The sequence below is a fragment of the Mauremys reevesii genome, linkage group 18, assembly GCF_016161935.1.
Source record: "Mauremys reevesii isolate NIE-2019 linkage group 18, ASM1616193v1, whole genome shotgun sequence".
NCBI lineage: Eukaryota > Metazoa > Chordata > Testudines > Geoemydidae > Mauremys > Mauremys reevesii.
In genome coordinates, this window is record NC_052640.1 from 18,271,911 (window position 1) to 18,286,847 (window position 14,937).

The 14,937-nt window shown below is 51.4% G+C and overlaps 1 protein-coding gene across 5 annotated transcripts in view; it reads left to right on the forward strand.

Annotated features, from left to right (window-relative positions):
• Positions 1-1,523: 1,523 nt before the first annotated feature.
• LOC120386158 (somatomedin-B and thrombospondin type-1 domain-containing protein-like) overlaps positions 1,524-14,937 on the forward strand; it is a 30,216-nt gene continuing 16,802 nt past the window's right edge. Inside the window, exon 1 of one of the 5 annotated variants that reach the window (XM_039505109.1) lies at positions 1,524-1,984. In XM_039505109.1, the coding sequence (XP_039361043.1) occupies positions 1,744-1,984 (241 nt within the window). In that variant the 5' untranslated portion in view covers positions 1,524-1,743. Of the gene's footprint in view, positions 1,985-12,989; positions 13,136-14,937 lie in introns of those variants that run through there. The other 4 variants (XM_039505106.1, XM_039505108.1, XM_039505111.1 and 1 more) reach the window with 4 other exon arrangements.

Below are 14,937 nucleotides of genomic sequence, written 5' to 3' on the forward strand. Positions count from 1 at the left end.
GGGCTGGCTTACCACGTGACCCAGATTGCTTTGTATAACTGCCTGTCCTCATTTTTTACCATTCTAGTAATGTATATCATCCACAAATGTTATCAGCAGTGATTTTATATTTACTTCCAGGTCACTGGTTAAAATGTTGAATAGTGGTGGGCCTAGTACCAATCCCTGAGGAACCCCATTAGAAACACCCCCATTCAATGATGATTCCCCATTGACAACTACTTTTTGAGATCAGTCAGTTAGCCAGGTCTTAATCCATTGAATGGATGCTTGATTAATAGTGCGTAGTAGTCATTTTAAATTCAGAATAGCGTGCAGATGCAGTATTAAATCAAACACCTTACAAAATTGTATATTACATCCCTGCAGTTACCTTTATCACCCACCTTTGTTATCTCCTTGGCCTGTTTTCCATAAAACAATGTGAGCAAAGCCTCCTTACTGGCCAAAACAGTCAAGCTTGGGTGTCAAACAATGGGCTCCTAGCTTCATATTTAGGCACCTCAGTGAAAGTGGCTTGATTTTTCTGAAGTGCTCAGCCCTCCAAATCCGATTGAAGCCAAGGAGGGGTGCAAATGCTCAATACCTGGGAAAACTGGGCCACTTTATTCAGGGACCTATGGATTTAGGAACTTATTATTTTAGGTACCTAGCTTTGAAAGTTTAGGCCAAAGTTGTTTATTCTCATGTGTCCTCTGCACTTGAAACGCTGCACCTGTAGTGATTCAGTGTCAATACTTCCTACCGTGAGGGGAGAGGTTCTTCCCTGGAGATAGGAAATCCACCTCCCCACAAGCCAGTAACTAGCTGGAGGGAAGTATCCGAGGGGTAGCCGTGTTAGTCTGGATCTGTAAAAGCACCAAAGAGTCCTGTGGCACCTTATAGACCAGGGGTTGGCAACCTTTCAGAAGTGCTGTGCCGAGTCTTCATTTATTCACTCTAATTTAAGGTTTCGTGTGCCAGTAATACATTTTAACGTTTTTAGAAGGTCTCTTTCTATAAGTCTATAATATATAACTAAACTATTGTTGTATGTAAAGTAAATAAGGTTTTTTAAATGTTTAAGAAGCTTCATTTAAAATTTAAATTAAAATGCAGAGCCCCCCCCCCCCCCCCCAGCAGTGGCCAGGACCCGGACAGTGTGAGTGCCACTGAAAATCAGCTGCGTGCTGCCTTCTGTTACAGACTAACAGATGTATTGGAGCACGAGCTTTCCTGGGTGAATACCCACTTCATGGGAAGCATGATGGAGGGAAGAATTCTGTTTTCCAAGTGCTGTCTACACCAGGCATTCAGTGGGCCATAGAGCAGGCTTGACCTGTTTTAGTGCAGACCAGGTCTTAGCCACTGAATGGGCTTCTTCCCCTCCCCCCCTTTTATTTGGTTTTTTAATTAATTCCTTTGCTCCCTGGCTCAGAGGCGAGCTCCTGCCCAAGCAGATCTGTGCGAGGCGGGGGGCCGTGCTGGCTTTAAGACCCCGGAGCAACATTCGCCCTGGGCTTGTGGCAGGTGGGAGAGAAAGTAGGTGGAACGGAGAGAAAGTTTCCCCTGGTGCCCGGCCAGGGGGCGTGTGCAGCGCGGGGGCTGGCCCCGGGGGATCGCGCTGCTCCTATAAAGGCCAGGCCATGAGGAGCCGGGCCGGGCTAGCGGGGCCAGCATGCGGCGGCCGGCGGCGGTCCCCGTTCCCCCGCTGGGAGGCGAGCGGGCCCCGGGGCAGCGCTGAGCGGCCCGCGGGCGGCGGGCATGGCAGCGGCGGGCGCTGGCCCGGGCTGCTGGCTGCTCTGCTGGGGCTGGCTCCTGGCGGCCGGGCACCTGCGGGGGGCAGAGGCGGGCTGCGGCCGGCGGGGGAGCCCCCGCTGCTGCCCCGGGCGCAATAACGCGTGCGCCGACCTTAGCGGGCCCCGGGGCCCCTGCTACTGCGACACTCACTGCGAGAAGACGGGCGACTGCTGCGAGGATTACCCCGGCGTGTGCCAGCGAGCGGGTGAGTGCCGGGCTAGGGCGGGACCCGGAGTGACTCCGGAGCGGCTCCGCATTGGGAAGCTGCGAGGCCGGTCCCTGGACGGGCTAGTTCGGGTTCAGGCGGGCTGGGCTGGTAGCCCCGTTAGCAGCACCGCGCTGTGCGCATTGCGGGGGCGCTAAGGGGGCTGGTTTTTCAATGGGGCTTCCCAGCACCTTTTTTGCCAGCTGTTTATACCGGGCTTCTGCTTCCCGTGGGCCCGAGGCTGCCGCCGGCTGAAGTCGGGAGCTCCGCTCCGCTCCCATTGGAGCCGGCCGTGCCCCTGATTCTGCGCTGGGCTTTTCCTCTCTTCTTCGTGCCTAGGGCCGTGGGGGGCTCACCGGGCAGCGGCTTGGTGTCTCCTGGGCTCTGCTGGGCAGACCCGACGGGGACACTGGCACTAGCAGGTGTGAACGGGGGGGTCCAGCTTTCAGAGTTCGGGCCTGGGCTTGTGCCCCGATGGTGACAGTCTGTCCCCGGGCGCTGGTGGGAGGTGTGGTGGGGCCCAAGGCAGGAGCTGCGGATAAAGCCCAGGGGAAGGATCTGCCTGTTAGGAAAGGCGGGGGGCGATTGAAGGTTCTGGGGTCTCGCTTCTGTTGGGGTGAGGGTCCGGATGGACACTCGTGGCACACACAGCAGTGCCCGCCCAGGCCCGAGGCTGCATTCAAACCTCACTGGTCCTGGTTTCATCACAGTGGGGTTACTGGAATGTCCCCTTGGACTGTGGCTTATTTCAGCCTGGGATTTCTTCCAGTGAAGAATCTGGTGCTGGCACCAGCTGAGGACAGGATATTGGATGGGCCATTGGTTTGATCCAGTACCAGATAGTGTGTTTAAAGCAGAATGAACCTGTTCAGTATCCATTTTAAACTGAAATATTAAAAGAATCCAGTTTTAAAGTGGAAAAAGTGGAAATGCATTTATAGCTTGAATCTTACTCCCTTACTACTCAAAATGCACCTTACTCTACTAATGGTCCGGTTGATTTCAGTTACGCTAGTGGTGCAAGGTACTATTTGTTGCTATGTACCTATATGTAAATAGTTACTATATAGCAGCATGAGTGAAGGAATCAGGATTTCACCTGTAGTAGTTGTTCTTATACCATGTGCTTCTCTTCTTTTTTGTTTTTTTTATTTCACACATCTCAGCAAGAGTAACCTCCTCTCAGTTAGGTGATGTCTCACTTCCTGTTTGTTTTTCCCTTGAATTTTATTCTTCGTAATCAAGAGTTTAAAAAAACTCAGTGAAATTCTCCTAAGGTTCTTTTTGCATATCCTGCTGGTGTGCAGTGCATTGGGTTCTGTGAATCACACAGGACATGAATTGCAGTAGTTTAGTACCTCTAGCTGTATAAAATGTCTCTGTAATAAAACGGTATTATTAGCTATTCTCTAGCATAATGAGCTATTTACAGTCAGTGTGTTGTATCTAACTTCGTTTAGTAAATATTAAGCCAAAATATTTGCCATGAAGAATTTATAGTCTGTGAAGTAGACAGGTGCTAATCAAAGCCTTATACCGTAGTAGCATTAAATTGTGTGACCTTATGTCACATGAATCATGCTGTTAACTGGGCTTCATGGCAAGCTAGTTCCAGTGACCTCTGGGTCCTAAACTCTGAGGCAGAAGCTATAGATTTACAATGGTGTTTTAATTGCTTTCTCTAAGGCACTTTGCCCCAGTGAAGCTGGGTCAGGTTCAGCGGTGGGTGGAGGTGAGAGGGGACACGTGTGCTAGTGCAGACTGTGACCCCACCTGCAATCTGGGTCGCAGATTGGAAGGCACTGGGTCACGGCGGCTCCGGTCAGCACCACTGACTGGGCTGTTAAAAGTCCCATCGGCAGTGCTGCCCGTAAGACAGGCTAGTCCTTACCTGTTCTGACACCGCACTATGCCTGGGAAGTGGCCAGCAGCAGATCTAGGTCCTGGGGAGGGGGCAGGGGGGCGGCACACCGGGCTCTGTGCACTGTCCCCACCCTGAGCACCAGCTCCACACTCCAATGGTCTGGGAACCAGCCAATGGGAGCTGGGGGGGGGGTGCCTGTGAGTGAGAGAGGCATGGAGCTGCTTGCACGTGCCTCCACCTAGGAGCAGGACCTGCTGCTGGCCACTTCCAGGGTGCCAGGACAGGCAGGAAGCCTTAGCACCCCTGCTGCACCACTGACCGCAAGCTGCCTGAGGTAACCCCACACCCCAATCCCCAGCCCTGACCCCCCAAATCCAGAGCCCCCTCCACCCCAAACCTCTCATCCCCAGCCCCACCTCAGAGCCTGCACCCCAACCCCCTGTGCCAGTCCAGAGCCCCCTTCCAAACCCTGAACCCCTCATTCCCGGTCCCACCCCGCAGCCCTCACTCCTGCACCCCAACCCTCTGCCTCAGCCCTGAGCCCCTCCCACACCCCAAACCCCTCATCCCCAGCTCTGTTGGGTCACAGGCATCAACAATTTTCTTCTACTGGGTCGCCAGAAAAAAAGTTTGAAAAACCACTGTGCTAGTGGATCAAACAGGGGAAAGGAAGCATGTTCTGGGTTCTAATTCTGGCTGTACCTCAGTTTCTCTGCTTAGGGCTGTTTGTAAGGCTCAAAGTTTGCAAAGCACTCTGAGATCTCTCGATGGACGGCGATGGTGTAGGACAAAGTAGTATTACTAAGAAGGAGTCTAGACACAAACCCATCTGGAATACAGGGCAGGAACAAAGTCTGTGGGCCTTATTTTTTAGTTGGGTTTCATTGTCTCCACCCTGCGGTGTGGAGGGTAGACGGCATTCAACTGCAGCTCCACCGGAGGGCAGGTGCTCAGAACCCCAGCTGCTGCTCCAGCGAAGGGAAGCCCAAGTCAGGGAACACCGAATGATGGAATAACCCAGGGTAAAAGAGAAGCACCTTGCCCCATGACAGATGTAGATTCCCATCAGCTAACGCAGAGTGTGTATGCCAACAGGCTTCATGCCTGCTCCATTTTCTCCTGTTAGGCCTTCTGCTGCCAGGGGGGTGGCAGTTCTCAATGGGCCACCCATTCCAAAGAACAGAATGGAAGCCCAGGATTGGCACGTTCATGAGATGCACCTGGTATGGTGGGTTTTACTGTGTAGTGCAGGGTGCCCATCCTAGTGAGAGCCATGCCCCAGAACAACTCTTCTGCGAGCTGAGGGTGACTGTAGCTGGAACTGGACTGGATGCAGTGAAATACATTGGGACTTGGAGACTGCCCTCTATCCCAGCTCACTCTGAGCAGGTTCCACTGTAGCGGGGCGTCTCTGGGGCTGGGGTTCTGTTCCCTATGGGCGGAGTGAGAGGCACTCCTTGAGGGTTCTGGCTGCATTTGATAGCACTGTTCTGTTGGCTTGAGGACGGATGGACCCTGAGCACAGGTGACAATGTTGCACAGTGTCCAGGAGGCATGAGAGGGATTTGGGGCAGGGAGAGAGAATGTCTGAGGCCCGTTACCCCAGTTTGAAGGCTGCCAAGATCATGGGTAAATAGCAACGCCCTGGATAGCAGGCACCAGAGCCTTAGCCCAAAACCTGTTTGATACGTGCTGGCATTGCCGGGGGTGCAACCTGCTGCCCTGTCTCATGTAAGTAGCGCCCTGCTGGTTTGCTCACAGGAGTAAGGGCAGCAGGACCCAGCCCCAGGAAAGTGACAGCCTGGGCGGCTGCTCTGTCCTTGTAGATGTGTTAGAGGAAGAGAGACGCTCTGATTCTTCTCTCACACCGGTGTAAACCAGGACTCATTCTCCATCCGAGTCAATGGCATCACGCTGGCGTGAGAGCAGAGTGGAGGTCAGTGAGACGGTGTGAGGGAAAGAGAATGAATGAACGAGGGTGCAGGAACGTGTTGTGTTCATTGAATTAAGCACAGTGGGATCCTAAACTGAACTGCAGGGTGAGGCTATTGATGGGGGTTTGAAAAGATCTATCTGGGGCTGAAGTTCAAGCTATTTTCTCTTGTCAGAGACTTGCCAACAATAGTCTTTCTCTGTGAGTTTTTCAGTGGCTGAGCTGGCCGATGGCTTTCTCGGTGTTGTAACCGAAGAGCAGGAGAGACTCTTTGGTTTTTTTGAAGTCCTGGATTGAGCAGAGTAGCCTGCACCTGCCAGCAGCTCTTTGGTGATAGGTGCTAACGTTCCCGTTATAGCATAGATGCATCTGTGTGTGTAACACGTATGGTGAGCATGCATGTGCACTGTAGTGTTGGGGTACCTGAATCTGTGTAAAGTATTCACATGGCCACCACAATCTGCACTGTGTGCTTATCCTCCCCTTGCCCCGGTGAGGTAGGAGGTGCTGTTCTCTCCAGGTTACAGAGGCACATAAGGTAAAACTTGCAGAAGTGACTGAGTGACCTATGAGCCTAAATCACTTTTGAAAATTGGACTTAGTAATTGAGGTGCTTTTGAAAAAGCGATCAAGTGATTTGCCCAGGGTCATACTGCAAGTCTGTGGCAGAATCCTCCATGTCTCCAGAGTCCCTGGCTAGCACCCCAACCACTGGAACCTCCTGCCTGTCATCCGAATGCAGGAGATGAGACCACATCTTGAAAACCCAGCAGTTCTGTAATGCAGCCAGAGCCTTCACGCAGCAGTGCCCTGGACTGGTGGGAGACAGCAGCACATTGCAGGAGAGTCCCTTGTTTCATTTTCCACTCCCACTCTCAAACAGCCCCGTCTGCAGTCCAGTGAATGGGGAAGGGCAGTCCGTTCCTGTGGAGAGAACGTGCATCACTCCACGGATTCCCGCAATAAGATGAACTGTGTCCTGTCTTCCTGTGTCTGTCCCGTACAGGAATGCAGCTCTGGGGCTGATTTCACACACCTGTGTGTGCACGCTGCATGACCGCGTAGCTACAAGTACCAAGGGAGCCGTATGCTCAGAGTTTGACGTCTAATGAGCAGCCTAGCTGGGAGAAGGGTGGGATTAACGCACGGTGTGTGGCTTAGGGGAAGGAAAGGGAGCTAATGGCGTGCGTTAAAACTGGAATGTCAGCGCAGCCTTAGCTCGGAATCTGCTGGTTTTCCTTGGTCTGAATCAGACTCTCTTAGAGCCAAATAGCCTCAAATGCACCTTGGGCATTGCTGCCTATTTAAAAAAATCTGGCTCTTGCCTCTTGTTGCCTTGGCACCATGTAGAGTTTGTGTCCCAGGGGCTGTGGTGGTGTCGTCTCATGGGGGTAAGGGCTCTGCTGTTGTAGGTCATTGGAGGCTTTGCTGTGGGTGTCTGGGTGATCCGGGCCCTTTGGAGCTCCGTTGTGGGCGTCAAGGCCGTGCTAGCTGCCAGGTGTCACTCCCGGTGGCGTCTGCTGAAGGGCAGTTGGATGAGGAAGCTGGGGATGGCTGAGGCACAAGCTTCAGGAGAATCAATTGGTCTTGACAATTGACTGTTGAAGAGCAGAATTGCCCAGTGTCTGTGACAGGCTGGGGGAGGGTGCACTGCATGGAGAGTGGGTGTGGAGAGTAGGAAAAGCGCCCCCCCCCCCATTTCTGTGGCTTCCTCTGGTCTTCCTGCTTTTGGCCAGAAAACCCATGACTCTGAGAATCTTGATCAGGACAATGAAGTCCTGGAAATCTTACAAGAGAGCCTTTTGTCAGGACATTTTCAGTTACATTTTCCAGACTACAGAAACTGGGAGAAGCACCAGACTTCCGGGTGTTTATCTGAAGCAAACAAGAACGTGGGACTTGCTAGATCGGAGCAGACCAGCGACCCACCCAGCCTGGTATCCGTTCGTTGACTGTAGCCAGCACCAGCTGTCTCAGAAGAAGGTGCCAGCAGCCCTGCAGAAGGCAGGGATGGGATAACCTATCAATGCCGTTCACGCATTTTGGTCTTGTCTTTATCCGGTCTAATATGAAGCCAGGCACTTGGAGGATATTGACCAGCACAAGTTTACTCCATCCAGCAAGTTCTCGTCATCTGTGAACTGCTGTAGTGTTTTGGGAGCTGTGTCCCAGATTGGCTAACATGCCCAGTGGTAGCCTGTAGCCATGGATAGCAGCTGTTACAGGAGGATTGTGTCCCTACTCTGACAGTGTACAACCAGAACAGCTCCATCCAGTTCCTTTGGCCTGATCCTCCTTTCTTTGTTCCTCATCTCTTTAGCAGTTCCAGACTTCGTTTGGGTAGGACGGTTCCCGCATGAAACCATAACATCGTCTTTGCCAAACCGAGACAGCTGCTTGCTGGGGCCTTTCGGTGCTTGGAATGCTGCTTGTTTGGGCTCTTAAGGAAAGGTCACTCACAATGACGGCAACATGTTGTTGTTGGCACAGGTCTAGAGTCCAGATGTTGAGGGTTTGGCTGTACCCATATGCAGATGTTTCTTTTCATAGGTTTCCCAGAGCCCTGGAGTTTACAGAGAGGACACCACTCCTAATGCTGTGGGGATTCACAATGGATTACATTGACATCCACTAAATTGGGACCTCGTCTTTACCTTTTTGCCTTTGACATGCTGGACGGGTTCTTAAATCATTTTCTATATGGAGTTGCTAGTGCACAGTTCTGCATTTGCACGTGTAATGACTAGGAGCAATTCTTCCATGCATGATTTTTAAGTTGCTCTTTGGAATATCCCTAAGCCCCTTTGTTTTCAGTTTTAAATGATTTTTACTGAAAAAATCCCAGGTTTTATAAAAAGTATTACTCCGGGTTTTTTGTTTTTTTTTCTGATTCCACCTTACTTTTGTATCATTTTAAATATATAACAAATAACTTTGTTTTTATTAGGAAAATACAATCCACTGCATGAGATCCACGTATTACGACAATACATTAGTCTGTCTGTTGACATAAGGCTATGTATTAATCTAGAAGATGCACACAATAAACAAACAGGCATGCAAGCTCCGAAGTGCATGCACGTTGGAATGTCCTACTGAATCTCAGTCCTACCAAGTACACATTTCAAGCTGTTAGCAGATAACGGGTTAAAGATCTGACCCACGAAAATGGGAAGAAAACAACAATCTGTCTCAGAATACGTTTCAGAGCATCAGGAAGTATTCAAAAAGTTTTTAAAAAAACAAACAGGAGGCAAGGAGGCAGTTGGGTGTATGTGCTGCAAATAGTGTGGCCCAGTTATTAAACATAAATATTTATAGGCAAATAGTTCTAAATCTAAACCGTTTACCAAATGAAAAGTTTTATCTGGGGATTAGAGATGTATTGTTCTCTTAAACTCAGAGGTGGTGGTGATGTGTTTTGAGTTCTGTTATAATTCTGCAGCTAACCACGTGGAATTCCATTCATCAAAGCATTGCTTTACTGAATACTTCCCCCCGTCCTTCCATCTGCCAAAATAAACTGGAGCCTGGGGTCTGAGAACTCCCCCCCTTGCTGGGTTTTGGAGCCTAGGCTCTAGCATAAGCCTATCCTGTTCTTTTTAGCCCCATAGTGCAAGCCCAAGTCAGTTGACCCAAGCTCTGAGACTGGCTCCTACAGATCTTCCTTGGCGGTGCAGACCCACTGGCACGCTACTTCATGGTGCACGGACGTCAGGACACTTGCTGCAGTCTCCCTGGCTTAACTGAAGAATGAACTAGGAAGTGGAAAGCTCTAGCATCATTGAATAAGATAACACCCTAAATGACTGCAATGAGAACGTCCCCTACCCCTTCCTTTCTCCCAAGCCCCCTTGCATAGCGAGAGCTGAGTGAGGATTTCTTGCTCTGGAGCAGTGCCTGAAGGCAAGAACTGATGTCTGCAATGTGCCAGCCGCTGGGGAGGGGGACCCTCATCTCCCCACTGTGGAAATGAGAACAAACACAGGGACGACCTGCTTTGGAGTGAAACTTGTGCTGCAGGTCTGAAGAGCTGCCGGCAATTAGAAGTTCTTTCTGTCGGTTCCTCCTTCTGTGACATCACTCGCTCTTGATGCTTACTCTCTCCATGTTTCACAGCTGTATAAAGAGCCTGAGCTCGCTTTGCAGTTGGCCTGGGTGGGAGCAAAGATGGTAGAAGGTCTGCTGGAGGCAGGCAGGCCCTGTGGTTGGGGAATGTCTAATGTCTAAGGAGCCACCAGTTAGATGTTCCAACGTGACAGATTGACCAGGTGGCTGACAGCCCCAGGACGAGGGCTCCAGCTGACTCACATGTTTCATGTTCCAAGCAAATTTTAAAACACCCAACCTTGGCCACGCCCACGTTGCCGCCTTCTTGGGCCATGAGCATTGGAACCCTAATGTGTCCTTCATGCCGTGCTTTGTGGTGGTCAGTCATGCGCTTCCCACGAGGGGACAGCCTGGTGCTATTCGATTGGCATGGAAGGCAGCTGATCCAGAGTGAGATAACAAATGCTGAGAATAAGTCAGGTCCGGGCACCACGAGAAGGCCCAGGATGCTCCAGAGAGTTCAGAAGGCAAGAACAGGTCTCGAGCCAGAAGCTCCTGGTTGCAATCTGCAGGTTTATGCGGAGTGGTGCGTGTGCCCAAGGAGGGGAAGCAGCATTCCACTCCTGTGGCCTCATAAAGGGCTGCAGCAGGCAGGTGCTGCAACTTCTCCAGGGGGCTGGGCTGGGAGTTGGAATCTCTGGAGGGTGGAAGTGGATGTGTCCTCACAATCAGACGTGGGGCTGCCTAGTGACAAAGGCACAGATGATGGTAGGGCCGCTCGTGTGTGTGTGTGTGTGTGTGTGTGTGTGTGATCAAGACTGAGGCTATGGGGAGCAGTGAGTCATAGGCTTGGCACCATATTGAAGAGCTGCTCGAGGAAGTTCACCTTTCATACGGTGTGGAATGCCTCTGGGTATCCAGGGAGCCTGGCCAGGAGTTCAGAATCATCCCCCACCAACGCTGCCTGCTACTTTTGGGTCCCGCTGTTGAAACCTGATATTCCAGCCTGCCCCACTCAACTGTGGAAATCCTCCTCCCCACAACCTGCCTTCTTTCCCAAGACCCACCCTCCCGACCGCTCCTCCCCTCCCCAGCCCATCCGTGGTCTCTGCAGAGCTGGTGAATGGCATTCGGTGGGATAGCAGCTGGGTTCTCACACACGGTTCCTATGTTGACATGGACGTTGTCAAGTGTGGAACAGGCAGTTTGGGCAAACGCTGTCTCTCCCCTCCCCCCAAATGAAGTGAGTGTGGGGAACAGTGGGAGAGAAGGAAGAAATGCGCTCCACGTGGAGGGGAATTGTGGCGAGGAGTTTGCTACAGTTGCTTCTGATTCCAAATGCATCGTTAGGTGCAAACACAGACTGACGTGTCCATTCCTATGCCACCTGTATTCTGAGGGGGGTATAGATATTAACAAGGGGGGTAAATCTTAGAAAGCTGGGGTATGATTCCCTCCCTCTGGCCCCCAGTGAAGCCTACAGGAGCTGTATGATCCTCAGTCTGCACAGTGTTTTGAGCAGTGTGTCCAAGTCTGGGTGAGGGCGGGAGGGATTTGAGTGCTGAGTTCCTGTGAGGGAAGCTACATTTGTGGTTCGCTGGATAGAAGTGTCAGGGTGGAGGGGAGACTTTATCCCCCAACTGGAAGTAAAGAGCCGCTGCTGATTTCTTCCCTTCTACCCCCAATGAACTTACACTGTCAGGCAGGTCCTCTTCTGTTCCTTGGGCGCACCAGAATGGGAGCAGAGGGAACAGCGGTGAAGCCCAGCTGGTCCTGGCACTGTGGGTGTTTCTGAGCGAACCTGTGTGATGACGGGTGCTCTGGGTGTGTGATCTGACCTGGCGTGGGCGATGTTAGCGGGGGCAGGTGTGATGGAATACATATGGTTGGTGGTGGGGGTCTCACACCTCATTCATGCCCTGCAGTGATCCCTCTTCTGTCACAGTCCCAGTGGTCTGCTGAGCAGAGACCAGAACTGTGCCAGGCCTTGGGCAGGGAATATGATCTGCCTGGAGGCTGGGCCTGTCAGTCTGTGGGATTTAGGGTGACCAGATGTCCTGATTTTATAGGGACAGTCCCGATATTTGGGGCTTTTTCCTATATAGGCTCCTATTACCCCCCACCCACTGTCCCGATTTTTCACACTTGCTGTCTGGTCAGCCTAGTGGGATTTAAGCAGAGGTGACCGGTTAATGCAGCGTTTTTTGCAGTGATGCACAACTCCCCCTCCCCCCACACGCATGCAAAGCTGTCTGGGGGCGGAGCAAGTGCCCATGCCGGGCATGTCAGTCACCGTGCTCATGGGAGACAACAGTGCCAATAAGCCCTCCCTATTCTCCACGGAGATTAGCCCAGTCACAACTCAGCTCGATTACAGAGCAACGGCCTCTGCCCAAGAATAAAAGAGTCAGGAAACTGTGAACAATGTAACCGCACCTTGTTGGTTTAGAAACAGATTCGCTGTCAGAAGGTTTGGAGAGTTCAGCTGTGAGCCGCTGAGCTTGGGGCTCCGCTGGTTTCAGGGAAACCCTCCCCTTGGCGCAGAGGGCGAGCTCCTGGAAACGCTCCTGAGGCTGAGGGCCTCCCGTCTCAGGAGGCTTAAGATGCTAGAGAATCCCCTTGCAAGACTGGGGTCTAAGCCCCCAGCACCCCCTTGAAAGGAAGTTTGTGGTGGGCCCCTCCTTTGGAGGAGGAGCTGGAGAGTCTCTGATCAATGTGCTGGGTGGGGGGAGTAGCGAGTTGTCCGCTCACCATGACACCAGCCCTGCTTGCTGCAAGTCAGCAGTGAGCTCCTAGGGTGTTGGACTCTCTCTGACTCTGCAACTCTTCCTCTACATCTCAGCGTTTGAGAAGAATCGGGAATGGGTTCTGTTGCTGGGTGGGGTGGGTAGGATTGACTGGCCCAACAGGGTCCTGGGGGGTGTGGGTGCGGCTGGAACACAATACAGTAATTCCAGTGCAGGCCCCTGAGTGAGTGCATCCTCTTTCCTTTTGGAAGGGAAAGGCTCCGGGAGAGATCCAGGTGGAAATGAAGCCAGGAGAGGTGGTTTTTTCAGCAGTTACAACAGCCAAGTGATGTCAGGGCCTGGCTCCCTGCTCTGGGCATTGTGATGTGACACACGGCCACGCCACCTGACCCCGTGTTGTAATGCCACTCACTCACGTTTGGCTCAGCCACCCCTTCATCCTGATGGAGGGATGGCCTGGCCAAGCCTGAATGGTACTGCAACCCCATGCACCAGCTTGCAACACCCAGAGCGGGGAGCCAGACTCAGCCCTGCAGGACAGGAGCTGCTGCTTCCAGGTGTGGGGCAAACTCATTCTCCAGCCTTCTCTCTTCTCCACCCTTCCTCTCCACTCTGCGCCAGGCCAGGATTAGAGTTGTGGTGCCGGGCAGGTGGTTGATGCCATCTCGGGGGGCGGGGGGGGGGGCGGAGGAGGAGGGCACCCATTGCTGCACTACTGTGTGTGTTTGGTGATGATACACAGGTATGGTAACATGTAAAATTAGCAGGCCAGTGGGTATAATTGAAGGTGGCACCATCATGTCCCCCACCCCTCTGGCTGGCTCCACCACTGCTCCCCATAGGACACTGTGCTCTCTCTAAGTAAGCAGTCATGGCAGCATAGGCCGTTCACCACAAGTCAACTCCTAAGAGCCCTCCCTTGCTACTGGTAGAGACCGTATGTTAAATTGTTTTCCTCAGATTTCTGTCCAGCTGTAAAGATTGTTAGGAACCCCTTTAACCTGCAGATAAGTCAGGTATCTAAGCACCTGGGCTTTTATTTGCCATTGGGGGCCACCTGTTTTGATAAGTAAAATGATACCAAGGTGGCGGGGGGGGGGGGTTGCTATGCCCATTGCACAGTTCACCTAATGGGTGTTTTTGCACCTGTCCATCTCAAGGCTCCAGAGGAACCAAAGTAACATCCGCGTTTGCTCAGGACGGTCATTTTATACGTTTGTACAGCACCTAGCACAATGCGACTCTGACCGCTTTGGCCTCTAGACACTCCCGTGGTATAAATGTTTGATAATGATCATTTAATGAAGTTGCATTGGTAGGGCCTGACTTGGACAAATGCGTGCGTACAACTGCACGTGTGAAGATGTACCTGAAATCGGATGCCCAATTAGAGTGCACAGTTCTCGTAGAAAGGGGGTGCAAGTTGAGTGTTTATAATTGCAAAGGGACATTCATGTAGCTAACCATCCTCTTGCAGATGCAGGTGCCTAATATGTGCGTGTATATTAGAAATACACCCTTGCTAACATGATCTCACCAGCCGTGATACTCGTGATAAACTGATATAGAATCAGATGGTCTTAGAAAGCCATTTCTTTAATTGTTAACTTACCTTTTTGATTGGCAAGGTTCAAAGGTCAAACAATGGCTCTTTCATCTTAAAGGGTTTTTAAAGGTTTAAACTCACTCGTGTGTGATTTTTAAAAATGGGCAGTTAATTGCCAGTTAGTTGGAATTGAGATTCAAGACTTCGTGAGTAGGCACAAGTAACTCCCATGTCCAAGCGAGCAGAATAAAGACCAAGTCTCAGACTGTGGAAGTGTTTTACAAGTGAGATGGCTAGTTGCTATTAATGGCTTAAAATGAGCATCAGCAAGTATTAAACAGAGAGCTGACTCCAAAGGGAGGGCATGTTTCAAAATTACCGTTCCAGGCTTCGGCAAACAGGCTGAAAATGTCAGAGAAAGGACGGGGAGGGGGGGGGAGAGAGGGTGGATTCTTGCTCTGTAATACAGATATTTTCCGAACGTCTGATTATGGGCTTTATGCACCTGCCTGTATCTTGGTTTGGCACGAATGGATGAATCTCTAGGATTAGAGTTAATATGAACTAGTACTTCTGGATTGGGGATATGTTCTGGTCTCCTTGCATCTTGTTACAATCGGAGGGAATCTGGGTGACTGGGTGGCCCTGAGCCTACCCATAACCATTCCATCGCTTCTTCAGTGTTTAATGTTGTAACTAGCATCTCGTTCAGTTATCGTTTGGTACATTATCCTCATTAACATTTGTGGTGATACAGTTCTCATTGAATGTCTGCTTCAGCACTATCAGGCGTGTTGGGCAGTTAGCAGGAGA